The following is a 16553-nucleotide window of genomic DNA, read 5'->3' as shown; positions in this document are numbered from 1 at the left end:
TTGTCAGAAGATCGCCAAAGCCAATCACATGACCCTGGAAAATTGCAACTGTCCTAGATACACGCCAGTTGCCAAGCATCCAAATTGTGATCACGTGACCATGGGGATACTGCAACAGGTCATATGAGAAACTCTTATCAATCACTTTTTTTAGTACTGTTGTAACTTTGAACGCTCACTAAATGAAAGGTTATCAGTCAAGGACTGCCTGTACTAAATCAGAAGTCCCAATTCTAACATCTAAGGCATTTCTGATGCAGGCATCCTGCAACTTTGCTGTTGGAGGACCCTGCTGTTCAACTCAGGAGCTTGAACGGGTTGCTTTATGGTAGGCTTGTGAAAGCAGATCGAGGGACCCATGTTTTCATTTGAACGATACCCTTGGTCCTCCCACAAAGAATGCATTTTTCAGCATTATGGTGTCTCCAGTGATGGGATTCAAATAATTTAACAACCAGTTCTCTGCCCTAAGGACCAGCTGGGGTGGTGGTGGCTCAGTGGTCATGTGACTGGGTGGGCATGGCCAACTCAATGTCATTCACATCAATGGGCGCTTCACCTTAGCTGTTACAATGTAATAAGGGTTAACTGGAGAGGCAGTTTCTGTAAGCAGGGCAATAAAGATTAGGCTAGAAACAACACCAGAATGTTTCCTTCCTGCCTTCCTTACAGGATTAGCCCTGAAAAGTGGGAAAAAAACAAAAGGATATTTCTTCCAACAACCGGTTCTCCGAACTGCTTAGAAAGATAACAACCGGTTCTCCCGAATAAGTGCGGACTGGCTGAATCCCACCATTGGGTCTCTCCCATAAAGTTCAAATTAACCTTGAAAGTCATCAGAATGTAGACAGTAAGTTCCTTCAGATGGTGCATGTCCTCTTTTTTTATTCATTTGATGTTGGATGAAGTACCACATGTCTTTCGCAGGATATGAATGAATGCATCACCTTAAATAATAATTATGGTGGATATTTCTCTGCTTATTAAAAAGTATAAAAATATCAACAATCCTTATAATTTAAGATGTCACTTAATATTATATTTTATAATAAAATCTCCTTTAGTTTTCTTCTGTTCTTCCTGCTGCAGAGACTTGTATTTTCCACGTATGCTAAGTTGCAAAGATTTTAAATACTAGCCCAGAGGATGTGTTGCATTTATACTCTCTTCTGGCTGTCCTGCACATAGCAACAAGCTGCTAAGGTCAAGTCTGAAATCAAGTCTAACTTCCCCAACCTGGACTTCAACTCTTAGAAATTCAACACTTTTCCAGGTGCCGTTGCAGTTACTGTAAGTTAACTGCAATAGTTGCAGTTAAGTTATTTTGCAATTGTTGTGTTGGTTATGAAATTAAGCTGACATTACTAGGAAGAGTTTCAGAAGTAAGAATAAGAATCAGAGGTGGTACTAGGCATTTCTCCAAGATTTGGCTGCCCAGAAGTATTAAACTAATTAAAGAAAACTCAATGTCTCTGTAGATGAGGATGAAATTTCAGAGGAAGTAAGAATTAACCATCCCATCTTTCTTCCTTAGACTCCCATTAGAAAGTTTCCAGTATATTTTTCCATTGATAAGCAAAAAAAAAAAAGTTTATTCACTGCCTTCCTAACAGATTAGAAAGATTAAACAACATTTAGGGTGATTGCAGGCCTTTCTCTAGATATCCTAAACGCCTGCAAAATCCAATACATTTAAGGAAAACTGATCTCTCTATATTATCTAGGCTAGGGGAACTTATAATTATTTCCTTTGAGGGAGACATTTTAGCAAACAGACAAGTAGTGGGTTCATTTATTTAATTAGTTTGCAGTTTGTCATCTGACACTGAGATGTATGGAACTTGAGTTTCAGTTTTTGTCATCATGAACTATTTAACAGTCAGTAATCCATGGACAGGTCTAAATCTTTGCAAGCCTAACTAACCAGATAGATTCCCAGCTTTTAAATATTTTTAATATGTTTCTACATCAGCATATTTTTATGCTGAAGTAACTTTTGATTGGGAGCCGCCCAGTTGGTTATAAGATGGGTGGCTATATAGGTATTTTAAATAATTAACTATGACCACTAGCATTGCATAAAACTATATGAAGAAATACTTCCTTTTTGCCTACAGCCTCATATCATAAGCAACCCTCTGTGGTGTACATTTTCACACTAAGATAGGAAATTTAGTTTTCTATTACTCTTTTCTTCAAAAGTTTAAGATTTACAGCACAAAACTTTTCATGTCCAGTCACTGAACTCAATGGCTATTAAGAATGCCTTAAATAAGTGGGATTTTTATATTACTATGCACAGTCAATTATTTCCATACTCTTAAGATAAAAATAATCAAACTGGTGTCCTCAAGGTGCTTCAGATGACAATACTCCTGAGTATTGAAACCTGGAGATGATAGGAGTTGTAATTTAACTCAAGAGGAAGACACAGTTTTGGGAAGCATTGCTGTAAGCTACAGCAGAACGCTATAGATATACAATTTGATGTCTGAGTAGAACTAACAATTTTTTAATTTCATCCAAATCTAAATAAATAACATATTTTTGATTTGGAACTGTTCCTGAAATGCATATTACTGTATCACTTGTTTAGCAGTATATTTAATCTGTTAACATTAGAAGACTTTGCCATTCTATTTCTATTGATTTAAATATGGGGTTTATTATCCATAATATTTATTGTTGTGCTTGCCGTATTTCTATAAGAATTAAATTATAATTACTTCCTCCCCTTCCCAACCCTTAAGATAACTATCAGGACATTCTGATTTTAACATTTAATCAAACTAAACTCCATGCTCAGCTAAGAAGCAGAAAATGCATGTTGCAAATAAATTTACAGGAATGTGTGGCCATGGATTGCAACATGTTGTTTTCACGGAAGCATCCTACTCAAGAGATTTTGGCCATTGTGATCATTGTTAAATAGAAATCTCTGTGCTTACTATTCCATCCACAGATAAGAAAGCAGTGTCGATCTTTAGGTGTTGCTACAAGAACTGAGTCACCATGGCATTAATCTTTGAACTTTGATTGTGCGATTATTTTTTCCTTCGGCTAAAACCAAGCAGTGAGGGGACTGGTTATCTCCCAATCTAAAGAGATCTTTGAATGTTACAATCAAGGTGTGTACGTCTGCTGCACTTTTGGCTTGGCTCTGAGCCAAAGGGAAGAACTTGAATTGGATAAAGAAAATATCCCAGCCCGGCAGAACTAGCCCTCCCGAAAAACCAGTTTGTCAGCTGCTGCTCAAAAATCAGTTTCCCTCTAAGACATGCTGTGACAACATGCCCACAACAACGTTTAACTCTGTTGATCAACAGGAACAGGTAAGACGAGTGATGGGGGGGGGTCTCTTCTTTTGCTTTCAGCTTGTCCGGCCAGCGGGAAGGCTGGCCTGAAGGAGGAGGAAAGGGCTCCTAGGTCTTAAGTGAGAGGATTTGTAACTCGGTTGTTGGAAATTGAGCCCAAAGGCAAAGTGAGGATGAAGTAGCTTGTTCAAGGTTTAGAAGTATTGAGCTAGAACAGTGGTCTCCTCTGATTCCATTCAGATAACTGACCAGAAGCAAGACTTTAATAGGAGTGTCTAGAAAACCTGGGTTTTCGTTTGTACAATGTTGAATTAGGACTGAATGATCCTAGTTTAAATCTCTACTTATACAAAAGTTTATCTTTTTGGCTATCATACTTCACAGAGTTGCTGTAAGGATATCATTGGGAGAAGATTGTGTTTGTCTTCCTAACAGAATATAACTGCAATAAATACATTCATTGTACAAAGGAGGAGGCTTAAAATATTGTAACCTGCTAGATTTCACCACCTACAGTTTATCACTACTCTTGTTTTATCCAACTACAGGTAGCCCTTCCCTTAGACCCATTTCTTTTTTTGAAAAGTTTTATTGTTTTAATTAAACAAACACACACACAAAAAGAATCATCTTTCGTTACATCTTGTAGAAAGCATGTCGATTGGTTACAAATCATTACATATACTTCATTCAAATTGAATTGTACATTTTAAATCAAATTTTTTTATGAATTTTACTATCACTGTACCACTATTCTCATTTAATTACAATTATTTAGATGTGCTTTTATCTAAAATCATTTGTATTTAAAGACACAACCACCTACTGGCATTCATTCACAATTCCAATAAACCTCCAATAACATTACACCTTTATAACATATTCTGAAACAAAGTCAGTTCATAAAATATCTAAGCATTTCCCCCCTCTTCCCCACAACTCACAATTTAAAGCTTATATCCAATTTGCTTTTACTAATACAATATACAACATTATCCATTAACATGTCATTATTATTATTGTAGTTAACTAAAAATTATTTACTATTTATATCACCTCTCCTCTCATCAGGCCCAAAATAAGTTTTACCTTTATAGCAAGCTCTAAACACGAATTTATTAATAAAATGTATAGGTCTTTTCCCTAAGTCCCAATTTACAATTTATATCCAAGTTATTTTTACCTATTAAGGTTATCATTTCATTATTATTATCATAGCTAATTATATGTCAACGAATGAACATTTAATAATAATCTAAAACAATCTACAAAATACTAACATTCCTACTTATTAATCACCAAAAATATCCATTAACATTTCCTTGTTATTATTGTGGTTAACAAAAATATTATTTACTATTTATATCACCTCTCCTTTCTTCAGACCCAAAGTAATTATACCTTTGTAACAAGATCTAAACTAAAGTTTATTAATAAAATTTATAGGTCTTTTCGCCAAGTCCCAATTTACAATTTATAACCATTATCATTTCATTATTGTTGTCATAATTAATTATACGTTAACAACCGGACCATCCAGTGGCAAAAGTGTCAACGGCGGTCTCAGACTCTCAAGACCGCACGATGTGCTGTTGTGATGTTGGCTCCTCCTCTGACTTAGACCCATTTCTTTAATGACTCTTCAAAGTTACAACGGCACTGGAGAAAAGGGATTTACAACCATTTTTCATACTTATGACCTTTGCAGGATCCCAGTTCAAAATTCGGACACTTGGCAACTGACTCATATTTATGATGGTTGTAGTGTTTCTGGGTCATCTGATCACCTTTTGCAACCTTATGACAAGGACAGTCAATGGGGAAGCCACATTCATTTAATGACTATGTTACTACAGTGATTCACTTAATAACTGTGGTCAGAAAAGTTCTAAATGGGGCAAAACTCACTTAACAACTGCCTTGCTTAGCAACAGAAATTTTGGGCTCAATTGTTGCCCTTAGTCAAGGACTACAGGTCATTCTCAACTTACAACTATTCCTTTAGTGACCGTTCAAAGTTACAACGGTACTGAAAAAAGTGACTTGTGACTATTTTTCACACTTACGACAATTTTAGCAGCCCCATGATCATGTGATCAAAACTCAGATGCTTAGCAACTGATTCATACTTATGATGATTGCATTGCTCTGGGGTCATGTGATCACTTTTTGCAACCTTCTGGCAAGCAAAGTCAATGGGGAAGCCAGGTTCACTTAGTAACCATATAACTAATTTAGCAATTACAATGATTCACTTAACACCTGAGACAAGGAAGGTCACAAAAGAGGGCAAAACACACTTAATGTCTTTTAAACTTGTTAAAACACTGAATAAATGTCTCACTTCGCAACAGAAATGTTAGGCTCAATTATGGTCATAAATTGAGGCTTACCTGTATCTATAATCTCACCTCTAAATTACTGAAGAGCTAGAATTCAAAGTTGAGGGATTGACTGTCTGAAGGCTTAATTCCCATGTTATAAACATGTTCAGTCATGTAGATCTGTAGCGAGACATTTGTCTGTCAGGGGTGTCAAACTCAAATTCATTGAGGGCCACATCAAGGTCGGGTTTGATCTTGGGGGAAGGGTGGGCATGGCCAGCTCAAATTCACTTGTGTCGGGGGTGCCTGTGGTGGACCGAGCACCACAGGCACCCCCGAGCCAGTGAAAATGGGCTCCCGAGCTCTGTTTTCAGCTGCAACTGCCTCTTGCCACCCTCTGCCAGTGAAAACAGAGCTTGAGAGGGCTGCCACCCAAGCTCCATTTTCACTGGCAGAGGAACTGCTGGCTGATCCTTCACTGTTTTCAGAGCAGCTCCATGGGCCAGAACTTAGCACCTTGCGGGCCAGATCTGGCCTGTGGGCTTTGAGTTTGACACCCCTGGTCTATGTGATGTTCAGTTGAGGTCTTTAATCCTGGTTAAGCATTTTCTTCCTTAAGAGGTGTGTTTGGCCTTTCCACCCCTCTCTCATTAAAAACAAACTACTTATAGCATACATTGGAAGATCACCTGTTAAAGACTAATTAAAATGTATTGATTTTTAAATAAAAGTTTTTTTTTAATTTAATATTTTTAAATAAAATCTGGGAAAGGCAGCCAAGCCAAGTGCTGTCTGGAATAAAAGGGTTTCAATAGCCTTGGGAGAAGATAAATTGTGGAGTCTCAACTCATCAAACTATCCTATTCTGGCCATTTATGTTAACTGAACTCTTGACGCTGGAGACAAAACATAAATAATTTTTGGAATATAGACTTTTGCACCAAGATTCATTTTGTTATTTTATTTTATTTATAGCTCTGACTATAGACTATGCTATTTTGAGTAATAAGTAACAGTAACATTTCAAACTGAGAGACCCCAATGTAGATCTCAACAGTTCATTTTTAGCCTTAAAGTGATCAATCAATTAAATTACTGATTAAAAGGTTTCTATAGGCATTGTATGATTATTTAAAAATAGAACAATACAATTTAAAACCAAAGCAATAGTAATACAATTCAATCTAATGTAGCAAAAATCAGTAATGACATTCAGACCAGATATAAAAAGGAGCTGAAATAATGTAATTTGGATAAAACAGCAAGATTATGGAATATTTGAATTTGAATTTTGAATTTAATAGAATTTGTATGCCGCCTACTCCCTAGGGACTCTGGGCAGCTCACAACAAATAAAAACATTTAAAATATTTAAAATACAAAATTAAAAACAACACAACATCCATTCCATCAAGTGGGGCTGGAAATTAATCAACAGCCCCAGGCCTGCCGGAACAGCCAGGTCTTGGTTGCTTTACGGAAGGCCGGGAGAGTGGTGAGGGTCTGGATCTCTGGAGGAAGCTCGTTCCACAAGGCCGGTGCAGCTATAGAGAAGGCCCTCCCTCGGGGAGCCGCCAGCCAGCATTGTCCGGTCAACAGCACCTGAAGGAGGCCCAGCCTGTGTGATCTTATTGGTCGTTGGGAGGTAATATTTTCAAAGCTAAAGTGTTTTGCCATTTCCTCTAGGATTTAATTTCTGCCGTGCTTCATATCAGTGTAGAATTGGAGATAGTTTTTATGAAGTACAGTTACTCTTTCATTACTGGCTTCCAAAAACTATCAACATCTGTTATCCTTTTAGGTTTCCATTATGGGGGAGACAAGAGTAGATGATCCCAGCCTCGTTGATCAAGAACTTCGGGATATGGATGAAGATCGCTTATGGGAGATGGTGGAGGGCCATCGTTACAGAATTGTGAGGGGCGTCTCCCCCAGTCGTCTTACCCCCTACTTACGGCAGGCCAAGGTGCTGGGACAATTGGATGAGGAAGAAATCTTGCACAGCCCCCAGTTCACAAATAGAGCCATGAGAGTCGGTAAGCACCCAAGATACTGTATTGGAACGTTTAAAGCAGTGTGGTGTATGGTACTGTAGCATGTGCAGAGCACAGGAAAGCTTTAGACAATGGAGAAACAGTTATAAAGACTTGTGATGTCCAGTGGGATTATATCTTGGCTCCAGCACTACTCTGTCAAAGGGCACCAAGAAGCTGATGCAAAGTAGCCAAAGCTAGCCAAATTACTTTGGGACGTGGATGGGGCAATAAATTCCTTGCCCTTGCTATTCTTCACAATATAAATATCACAAATTAAATGTTTTGCTGCTACCCAAAATCTGGTTACAGAAAGAGCCACCTCGTTCTATCCAAAGTAGCATTGGTTCTATCTGGGAGGGAGGGAGAGAGAGGGAGAAATTATTTCCTTGGATAGATATTGTTAGGTAAGCTCCCCGTTGGGAGAGCGAGTAGGTTTAGTGAAGCGTTGTGAAAGTTGTGTTGGAGAACACACAAACCAGCATATAGAGACACTGCAGTTTAAATAGGCTTTTACTTTCGTGGAAATCGAGGTATCAGAGTCCATCAAACAGTCCAAGCCATACACGGATAAGATAGTCAGTCATCAATGTTTTTCAGTTAAAGGATAATCCAAATAACATAGTCCAGTAACATATAATCAGTCCGGTACACAAAGTTTGCTAACAGTTGCAAAACTCACAATAGCTCACAGCACTTCCAGATCAGCCCAGCATCTAACAAACAGAGAGAGAGAGAGCTAACAGTCATTTTTGCTTCCTCTTATGGTAGATTGAGGAAAACAGCACCCAATCACATTTTACAATATGCTTTAAAGAAACAGGTACAACATTGTTACATGATTTATATATTGCCAACCCAACCGTTGGAATTATATTCCTAACAGGTATAATAGAACCCTATGGAATCTAGTCCATTCTATAAACTAGATTACACAACATACAAAATGTATAATGTTACAGCTCCATCACAGGTAAATGAAGAAGTGTTCCAGTTTAAGTGGCAGGCTGGTTCTTTATTTACAGGTTAAGACATACAGGGTAACCTTGCATTTAAAAGATAGTGCTTTTAGTGAAACCAAAGGAGATTTGCAAGTAAGGTTACTCAAATACAATTAAATTACAGTGTTATTTCTGGAGGAAGGGTGAACTGTATGGCAGATGTCCTTCATATTACTCTGCCTGGGTAACTATAGGTTATTGGACTTTTTAGTTCCCATCATTTTACATTACTGATCTTCCTGATCTCTTTTAGGCCATATGCTGGATCTCTTGAAATCCCGTGGGAAAAACGGAGCACTCGCTTTTCTGGAAAGCTTGAAACTTCACAATCCTGATATTTATGTGCTCATTACTGGTCTGGAGCCTTCCATAGACCACAACAATTTTAGCGGTGAGCTTTTTCCATCCTTTCTACCTCACCCATTCTTACCTGGATTGTTTTTCTAGGCAAAAGACATGACCACAGAGACATCTTCGGACAGTGCTGGCTCTTTGGCTTTTAAATGGAGATGGGCACTGCCCCCTAGAATTGGGAACAACTAACACATAAGTGCAAGGGGAACCTTTACCTATGCACAATATATTCTTAGTGTGCAGTAAATAAAAATAATACATAGCTGAGCCTTTGATACCATTCTGCTGATTGAAGTAGAAGCTTTATGGTGTTCAGGTCTGGGTGTTGAGGGAACTCTAAGCATTTTGTCCCAAAGGTGCTTTTTCAAAAAGCAATTGGATTTTGCTTTTTCCTTGAATATGTTTTGCTGCTCATCCAAGGAGCTTCTTCAGTTCTGACTTTAGAACTGTCCTCAATTCTGAAGTCAGAACGAAAGAAGCTTCTTGGATGGAAAGCGAAACGTCTTCAAGGAAAAAAAAAACAAAGTCCATTTGCCTCTTGAAAAAGCACTTTTGGGGCAACCATAACTTGGATGACTGAGAATCTCCATAGACCTACCTAAGCTTTTTCTCCTTTTCTCTAGATCTGATTGAAAGTTCCCAGCTGACAGAATGCTTGGCCAAAGCAGTTAGCAGCCTGCAAGAGGAGCTAAACCAGGAGAAACGCCAGAAGGTGTCCCTGCTTCAACACTGCCGCAGACTCAAGGAAAACAATGCCCGACTGGAAGCTGAGGCCGAAAGCCTGCGGGGCATTGAAACTGAGTGTAACCGGATGAAGAGGGAACTCAGTGCTCACTTCCATGAGGCGCTCAAACTTAAAGATGAACTTTATGGGCTCTCTTTGCGCTACAGCAGTGCGCTTCAAGAGAAGGACCTGGCTATTACCCGCTGCCGGAGCATGCAGGAAGAGGTGTGAAAGAAGGGTGCATGAAGCTTTTTAGGGTTCATATTAGCAGGTCCTGGGTGCCATTGGTAGGGCGATTGCAGATGGTCTGACCTGCCGAACTTACCATGGCATTTTGCTGGTTAAGAGGAGGATAACTGTAGGCAAAATGCTTGCTAGAGCACCAGAATGGTTCTGCTTGTAACCTGTAGTCATCTGTAGCTGTCCACTTTTGTTTGGAAGTGCAATAGAATATGAGAAATGTTAGCTCATACGGACCATCTATCTCAGTATCCTGTTTCCATGGATACTGCTGCTGCTGCTGAAGATGAACGATGCAGCCCAACCAACAAATGGAAAACCAACAGAGATAATCTAGCTTAATCTGAATGACAGGATTGCATGTCTAGCAGACCATAGTAGAATTGATGGACTTTTAGTTATATACCAATTGATATTGCATGATCCCAAACTATGCAGATTTAAGGTAGAAATCCTTCAAAACTGAAAAATAATACAGACTATTTTTTTAAAAAAACAATCAATCGGATGCCTGAAAATCAGAGTGGGGAGGGTTGTTCATTACAGCTGAGTCTTGGGGTATTATTGGTTGTGAGATAAGTTCAAGAAAATAGAAGAATAATTGGCTATTATGATTTCTCTAGCATTTGCTTTTTCTCCCCCTTTTCCTCTTGTGCTGCAATCAATCAGATCTTTAGTGCAATTTAACTGAGTTCACGGGGCTATCTGTACCCTTGGGCTGTAGACAGCTTCCATTTAGCACTTAGTAATGGGATCTGCCACAAATTGAGGATGTGGAAAACAGGAGGAAGTAGAATTATTAGGTATGTTTGCTGCTTTGAGTTACCTATAAAATAATAAAGCGGGATAAAAGCTAATAAATACATTCTTAAAGAAAGAAGCTCAGGACTGATGTGGCGGGAACTGCACAAATAATACAGGTAGTTCTCAATTTACAGCAGTTCATTTAGTGACTTCAAAGTTACGACGGCACAGAAAAAAGTGACTTATGACCACTTTTTGCACTTATGACTGTTGTAGCATCCTCATAGTCACGTGATCAAAATTTGGATACTGGCAACTGGTTCATGTTTATGACGGTTACAGTGTCCTGGGGTCATATAATCACTTTTTACAACCTTCTGACAAGCAGAATCAATAGGAAAATCAGATTCACTTAATGACAGTGTTACTAACGTAACAACTACAGTGATTCACTTAACAACTGTGGCAAGAAAAGTGGTAAAATGGGACAAAAGTCATTTAACAAATATCTCACTTAGCAACAGAAATTTAGAGCTCAATTGCAGTTGTACGTTGAGGATTACCTGTTATTTTTTTCCAGTTCTGCTTACCTTGTTCACAGCTTCTTTCTTTCTTTCTGTGTACCTGTCCATGGCAGCTCTACCTGATGAAGCAAGAACTGCAGAGAGCCCAAGTGTCACCCTGCCATCAAAGGAAAAGTCCCTCAAGAACTTCTGGGGATACGCAGATGCAGACAGATGAGCTCTTAAAGCTGACAGAAGAGAACCAGCATCTCAAGTCACTCTTGGAGCTGGAAACCTTCAGTGTGGTAAAAGAAGCTGTCAGCTGTGCTCCTATTCATCCTTTCCTAATGATCCTAGGAATAATAGGGAGGATAAGAGATCCGTAACACATAATTATTAATAATTTCACCAGAATTCAATTTCAGGCTTCTTTGGGGCAAATGAGGGGAGGTACCTTGTGAAGAAAACCACATGAGTTTGCAGGAGGTAGCATGTCCAAAGCTTGCTTGGCCAAGGGCAGCTTCTTGCAAAGGAAGCCAAAGACTTTTGCACAATGGGATGAAGCCCGTTTAATCAAGATTTAGCATGCCTTTGTGTAAGTCTCCTACAAGTGCACAATGTTCTTTTTCAGGCTGCAGTTAGATGCAGTGGAGGGTTCCGTCAGTCACTACTGCTGGTTCGCTCGTGGGCGCTTTGTGCATGTGCTTGGTGGGCGTGGCATGCTAATGCACAGTACAATAATAATTGTTCTGTGCATGCGCAGAAGCAAAAAACAAGATGGTGGCACCTACGGCACCACCTGGAAAACCAGTTCGGGGGCCTGGCAGGCCTGGGTCACTGCCGGTTCCAGCAAACCACTACTGGTTTGGCTGAACCAGTCTGAACTGGTAGGAACCCACCACTGGTTAGGTGGCAATAGCACAGCTTGAGACCCTCTTCCATAAGGGTACCCCTATCTGTCTCTAGGTGTGGCGTGGGACAGGGGTTGGGTTGAAAAATCTTCTCTAATGAGCCTGCCTTACCTCCCCAGGTGCAGAAAGATATTCTAGAGCAAAACTTGGATGATGCTCTGGAGGGCAAACAGGAATTGCTGAATCGACTTCACTCACTGAGAGAGCAAGCAGCACTTGCTGAGAATCAGCGAAAACAGGTGAGAATGCCGTGCTACCTGAAGTTACCTGCTCCTATGCAAGAGGGAGGGAAAAAGTCTCTTTCTGTGCCTAGGAGAGGCACCTTTTATATACTTTCCGGAATTGCCACTCTCCTATGTGCCTATCCTACCCCACTGGGGATCAGGAAGTAGCTCGTGTCTTATGTATATGACAGCAGCCATGTGAAAATTAAAAGTATGGTATTTTTCGGAGTATAAGACGCACCGGAGTATAAGACGCATCAAGGTTTTGAAATGGTAATTTTTTTTAAAGTAGGTAGGTAGATAGAAGGATAGAGAGGGAGAGAAAGAGAAAGAAATACAGTAGGGAGAGAGTGTGTGTGTTTAGGTAGGTAGGTAGAGGTATAGAGACAGAGAAATAGAAAGAGCTAGAGAGAAATACAGTAGATAGGTAGGAAGAGAGAGAGAGAGAGTAGGTAGGTTGGTAGGTAGAGGGATAGAGAGAGAGAGAGAGAGGGAGGGAGGGAGGGAGGGAGGGAGAGGAAGAGAGAAAGAGAGAAATACAGTAGATAGGTAGGGAGAGAGAGTAGGTAGGTAGGTAGATAGAGGGAGAGGGAGAGAGAGAGAGAAATACAGTAGGTAGGTAGGGACAGAGAGAGAGTATGTAAGTAGGTAGATGTTTCCAGGTGTATTTATCCATCTGCTGGAGAAAGAAATCGCTGACAATCTGCAGCACCTAAGACTTTGTTTCTGCTGGCACAGCACTTGATCAATGTAATTCTCATCAATCAGTTAAAGAGCTTTCCAAAAGGAAAAAAAAGTGTTTGTACTTTGCAAACCTCCCAAAAATGGCCCGTTTCCCCCCCAAAAAGGCATGAATAGTTTTGGGGGGGCTTACAGAGTGCTCCAGGGGGGCAAAAATGAGCAAAAAATGGCCAATCTTTTGCAAAAACGGGCCCGTTTTTTGTCAAAAATAATTGCATGCATAACCTTATGGAAGCTTATAGAGTGCTGCTGAGGCGGGGGAGGGGGCAAAAAACAGCTCATTTTTTGCTCATTTCTGCCCTCTCCAGCCCCTAGGAGCTCTCTAAAAGCCTCCATAAGGGTATGCACGCCCAATTTGGTGAAAGGACGGGGCTTCGGGAGGCAAAAATGCTGTATTCAGTGTATAAAACGCACCCAGATTTTCAGTCTCTTTTTAGAGGAAAAAAGGTGCGTCTTGTACTCCGAAAAATATGGTATATTAATTGCAGTAAGATCAGTCCCCCTTCAGTGCTCAAAGACAACCTGTTTAAGAAAATGACTAAATTTGATCTGATCTAACAGGACTAAAGAAGAGTAGATATTTTGTAACGTTGGTTTTACATACAGAATTATATGCATTATAGACCTAATCAGTGATGGGATTCAAATAATTTAACAACTGGTTCTCTGCTCTAATGATTTCTTCCAACAACCAGTTCACCAAACTGCTCAGAAAGTTAACAACCGATTCCCGCGAAGTGATGCGAACTGACTGAATCCCACCACTGACCCTAATACAGTAGCCAGTAATCTTGAGCTACTAATCTCAAAGTCTTCAACAGCGCTGTTGCCCTGTGCTTGCAAGGTGGTTATAGGCAAATCGCTTTTATTTATTTATTTATTAAATTTCTATGTCACCCATTTCCCCTGTAAGATGACTCTGGGTGGCTTACAAATTATACAAAGTTTTCATCTTGGTTTTCAGACAACAGTTCGTAATAGGAGGTTAAAGAGAATTTAGGCCACATTAGACTACTGATTTTGTAAGACTTTCCAATATTGCATGTCATAAGAGCAATGGGGCCTAAATAGGAAAAAAAATGATACCGAGACTATATTCTTTCATCTTGCTGTATTTGTGTTCTTGTGCAGTGTTGGGAAGAAAAGGAAAATACTTTAATTGAATGTCAAAAGATGAAGGTGGACTGTGAGATCTACAAGGAGCAAATCAGTGCCCTTCAGGCTCAAATAGCTGATCTACAGAAAGAAAGAAATCAGGTATTAGAAAATGTGATTAGCATGGAATGAAGACTTTTCACTCAAAGTGACAAAAAGGTTGTCAATCAATCTTGCTGGCAGACTTCTTAACCTGATTGAACCTTGCAGTGATTGCCAAGTTAAATACCTTGATTCATGTAAAATCATGTAACTGTAAAATGATCACCACTGGTAGAACTCAGTACCTTTGGACCCCTAAAACAATTTTTTATTTGATTGTGTACTTTGCAATCTAGGCTTCATGCAGCTTTCCAGTTTTTCACTATGTCCAATGCTACCATCAATACAGGTAGTCTTTGGCTTAATGACCACAATTGGGCCCAAAAGTTCTGTTGCTAAGTGAAACATTTATTAAGTGAATTTTGTCCCATTTTATGATCATTCTTGCCACAGTTGTGAAGTGAATCATTGTAGTTGTTATTAATATGGTTGTTAAGTGAATCTGATTTTCCCATTGACTTTGCTTGTCAGAAGGTCACAAAAGGTGATCACTCAGAACACTGCAACCGTCAAAAACATGAACCACTTGCCAAGCATCTGAATTTTGATCACATAACTATGAGGGGGGAATGGTCATAAAGTGTGAAAAGTGTTCATAAGACACTTTTTTCAGTGCCGTTGTAACTTTAAAATGATCACTAACCAAATTATAAGTCGAGGACTACCTGTGTTTTTAAAATTACTATAGTATTATTGGTTACTATAGTACTATAGTATGTCCCTTTCTTTGGATTGATTCTCAGCATTTCTAAGTTGATCACTAAAGCCGTTTTAATTGCTACGTGAAATCTGCTTCTTGTTGCCTATAGTTTATTTCTGTCATTTTTAAAAATCTCAAAACGTTCATACTTAGTGGTCTCTATCCAGTGACGTGCGGTGAGGTTTATGGCTGGTGAGGCAGTCCTCTCCCCCGGCACCCCACTGATTAAAGCGCTTTCTTTCGCCCACAGCAGAGCTTTCAAGAGCTTTCAAGAGGCAAAAGCCACCCTGCCGCTCCGGTGCTATGTCCGACATAGAGGCGTCCCACCTCTATGGCGGACACAGCGCCGGGGCATCAAAAGCCCTGCTGCGGTGTCCAAAAGCCCTGCCACGATGTCCAAAAGCCCTGCCGTTATGTCCAAAAGCCCTGCTGCTATGTCTGACATAAAAACAAAATGCCAGCCTGCATGCCAGCAGAGGCGGGTAGAACACACACACACACACACACACACACACACACTACTTACAATAATACAATTACTTACAAATTACATTAATTTTGAATTCCTCCCCCTCCCTCTGACCCACATACCTTTTCCAGCTGTTTCACAGAGGATTTCAACTCTGCTCTTGTCTGCCATGATGAAAATGTAAAAATGTAAAAGGAAAAAGGCAAGAGCTGCTGAGGTCAGGCTGGGTTAGCTGCTGCCAGAGTCCCCAATGGATGACTCTGCTTAACTGTTTAAAAAAGCCTCTAAAAAAATGCCCTCTACAGGAGGAGGCAAGAGAACCAAGTGCCTCATCTACATAAGGAATTTTTCGGCTTTTAACCCTTGCTTAACTCTGCTCGAGTGATCATAAAGATAGACTAAATGAGGCATGTGGTTCTCCCGCCTCCTCCTGTAGAGGGCATTTTTAGAGGCTTTTTAAACAGTTAAGCACTAAGCAGAGTCATCTCCTGTAACTCTGGCAGCAACTAGCTCAGCCTTTTTCCTTTTAATTTTTCTTTTCTTTTCATGATGACAGTGGTGAGGCCCTGCCTCCCCTGACTGCACATCACTGTCTCTATCTAATTCTTGTAGGCCTACAATGCCAGGGACTCTGCTCAGTTGGAGATTTCCCAAAGCCTCCTGGAGAAAGATTCTCTTCGCCGTAAAGTCTTTGAGCTCACAAATGAAATTTGTGAAGTCAGGAAAAAAGCCAGCATGGGAGATTCGGTGCTTACTGTAAGTTATGATTGTGGTTGGGCTTAGGGGAGAAAGGGATAAATCTGTGCTTTCCCAAAATGCCTCTTGCACTATCCTAATATTTAAAAGCTTGCTTCCTAAAATCCAAAATGCAGTTATTATAGAATAAATGGAATTTTATTTTGTGTTCTCAATTTCCCCATCTGATTCCTTTTTAAGTAGCTATTTCCTTCAAGACAAGGAAGACCACAAACTATAGGTACTAACATTACCTTTAGTCAGGGGTGAAATCCAGCA

At 39.8% G+C, this 16553-nt stretch overlaps 1 protein-coding gene across 1 annotated transcript in view; it reads left to right on the top strand.

Moving 5' to 3' along the window:
* The first annotated feature begins 2968 nt into the window (after window positions 1-2968).
* Window positions 2969-16553, top strand: part of CARD14 (caspase recruitment domain family member 14) — a 34307-nt gene continuing 20722 nt past the window's right edge. The window contains exons 1-8 of the mRNA XM_032211053.1: window positions 2969-3332; window positions 7440-7674; window positions 8926-9063; window positions 9650-9975; window positions 11372-11542; window positions 12268-12387; window positions 14245-14370; window positions 16152-16295. Of these exons, the coding sequence (XP_032066944.1) occupies window positions 3291-3332; window positions 7440-7674; window positions 8926-9063; window positions 9650-9975; window positions 11372-11542; window positions 12268-12387; window positions 14245-14370; window positions 16152-16295 (1302 nt within the window). The 5' untranslated portion in view covers window positions 2969-3290. The remainder of the gene's footprint in view (window positions 3333-7439; window positions 7675-8925; window positions 9064-9649; window positions 9976-11371; window positions 11543-12267; window positions 12388-14244; window positions 14371-16151; window positions 16296-16553) is intronic.

This window comes from Thamnophis elegans, chromosome 2, assembly GCF_009769535.1.
Source record: "Thamnophis elegans isolate rThaEle1 chromosome 2, rThaEle1.pri, whole genome shotgun sequence".
NCBI lineage: Eukaryota > Metazoa > Chordata > Lepidosauria > Squamata > Colubridae > Thamnophis > Thamnophis elegans.
This window is presented reverse-complemented; position numbering and strand designations above follow the sequence as displayed.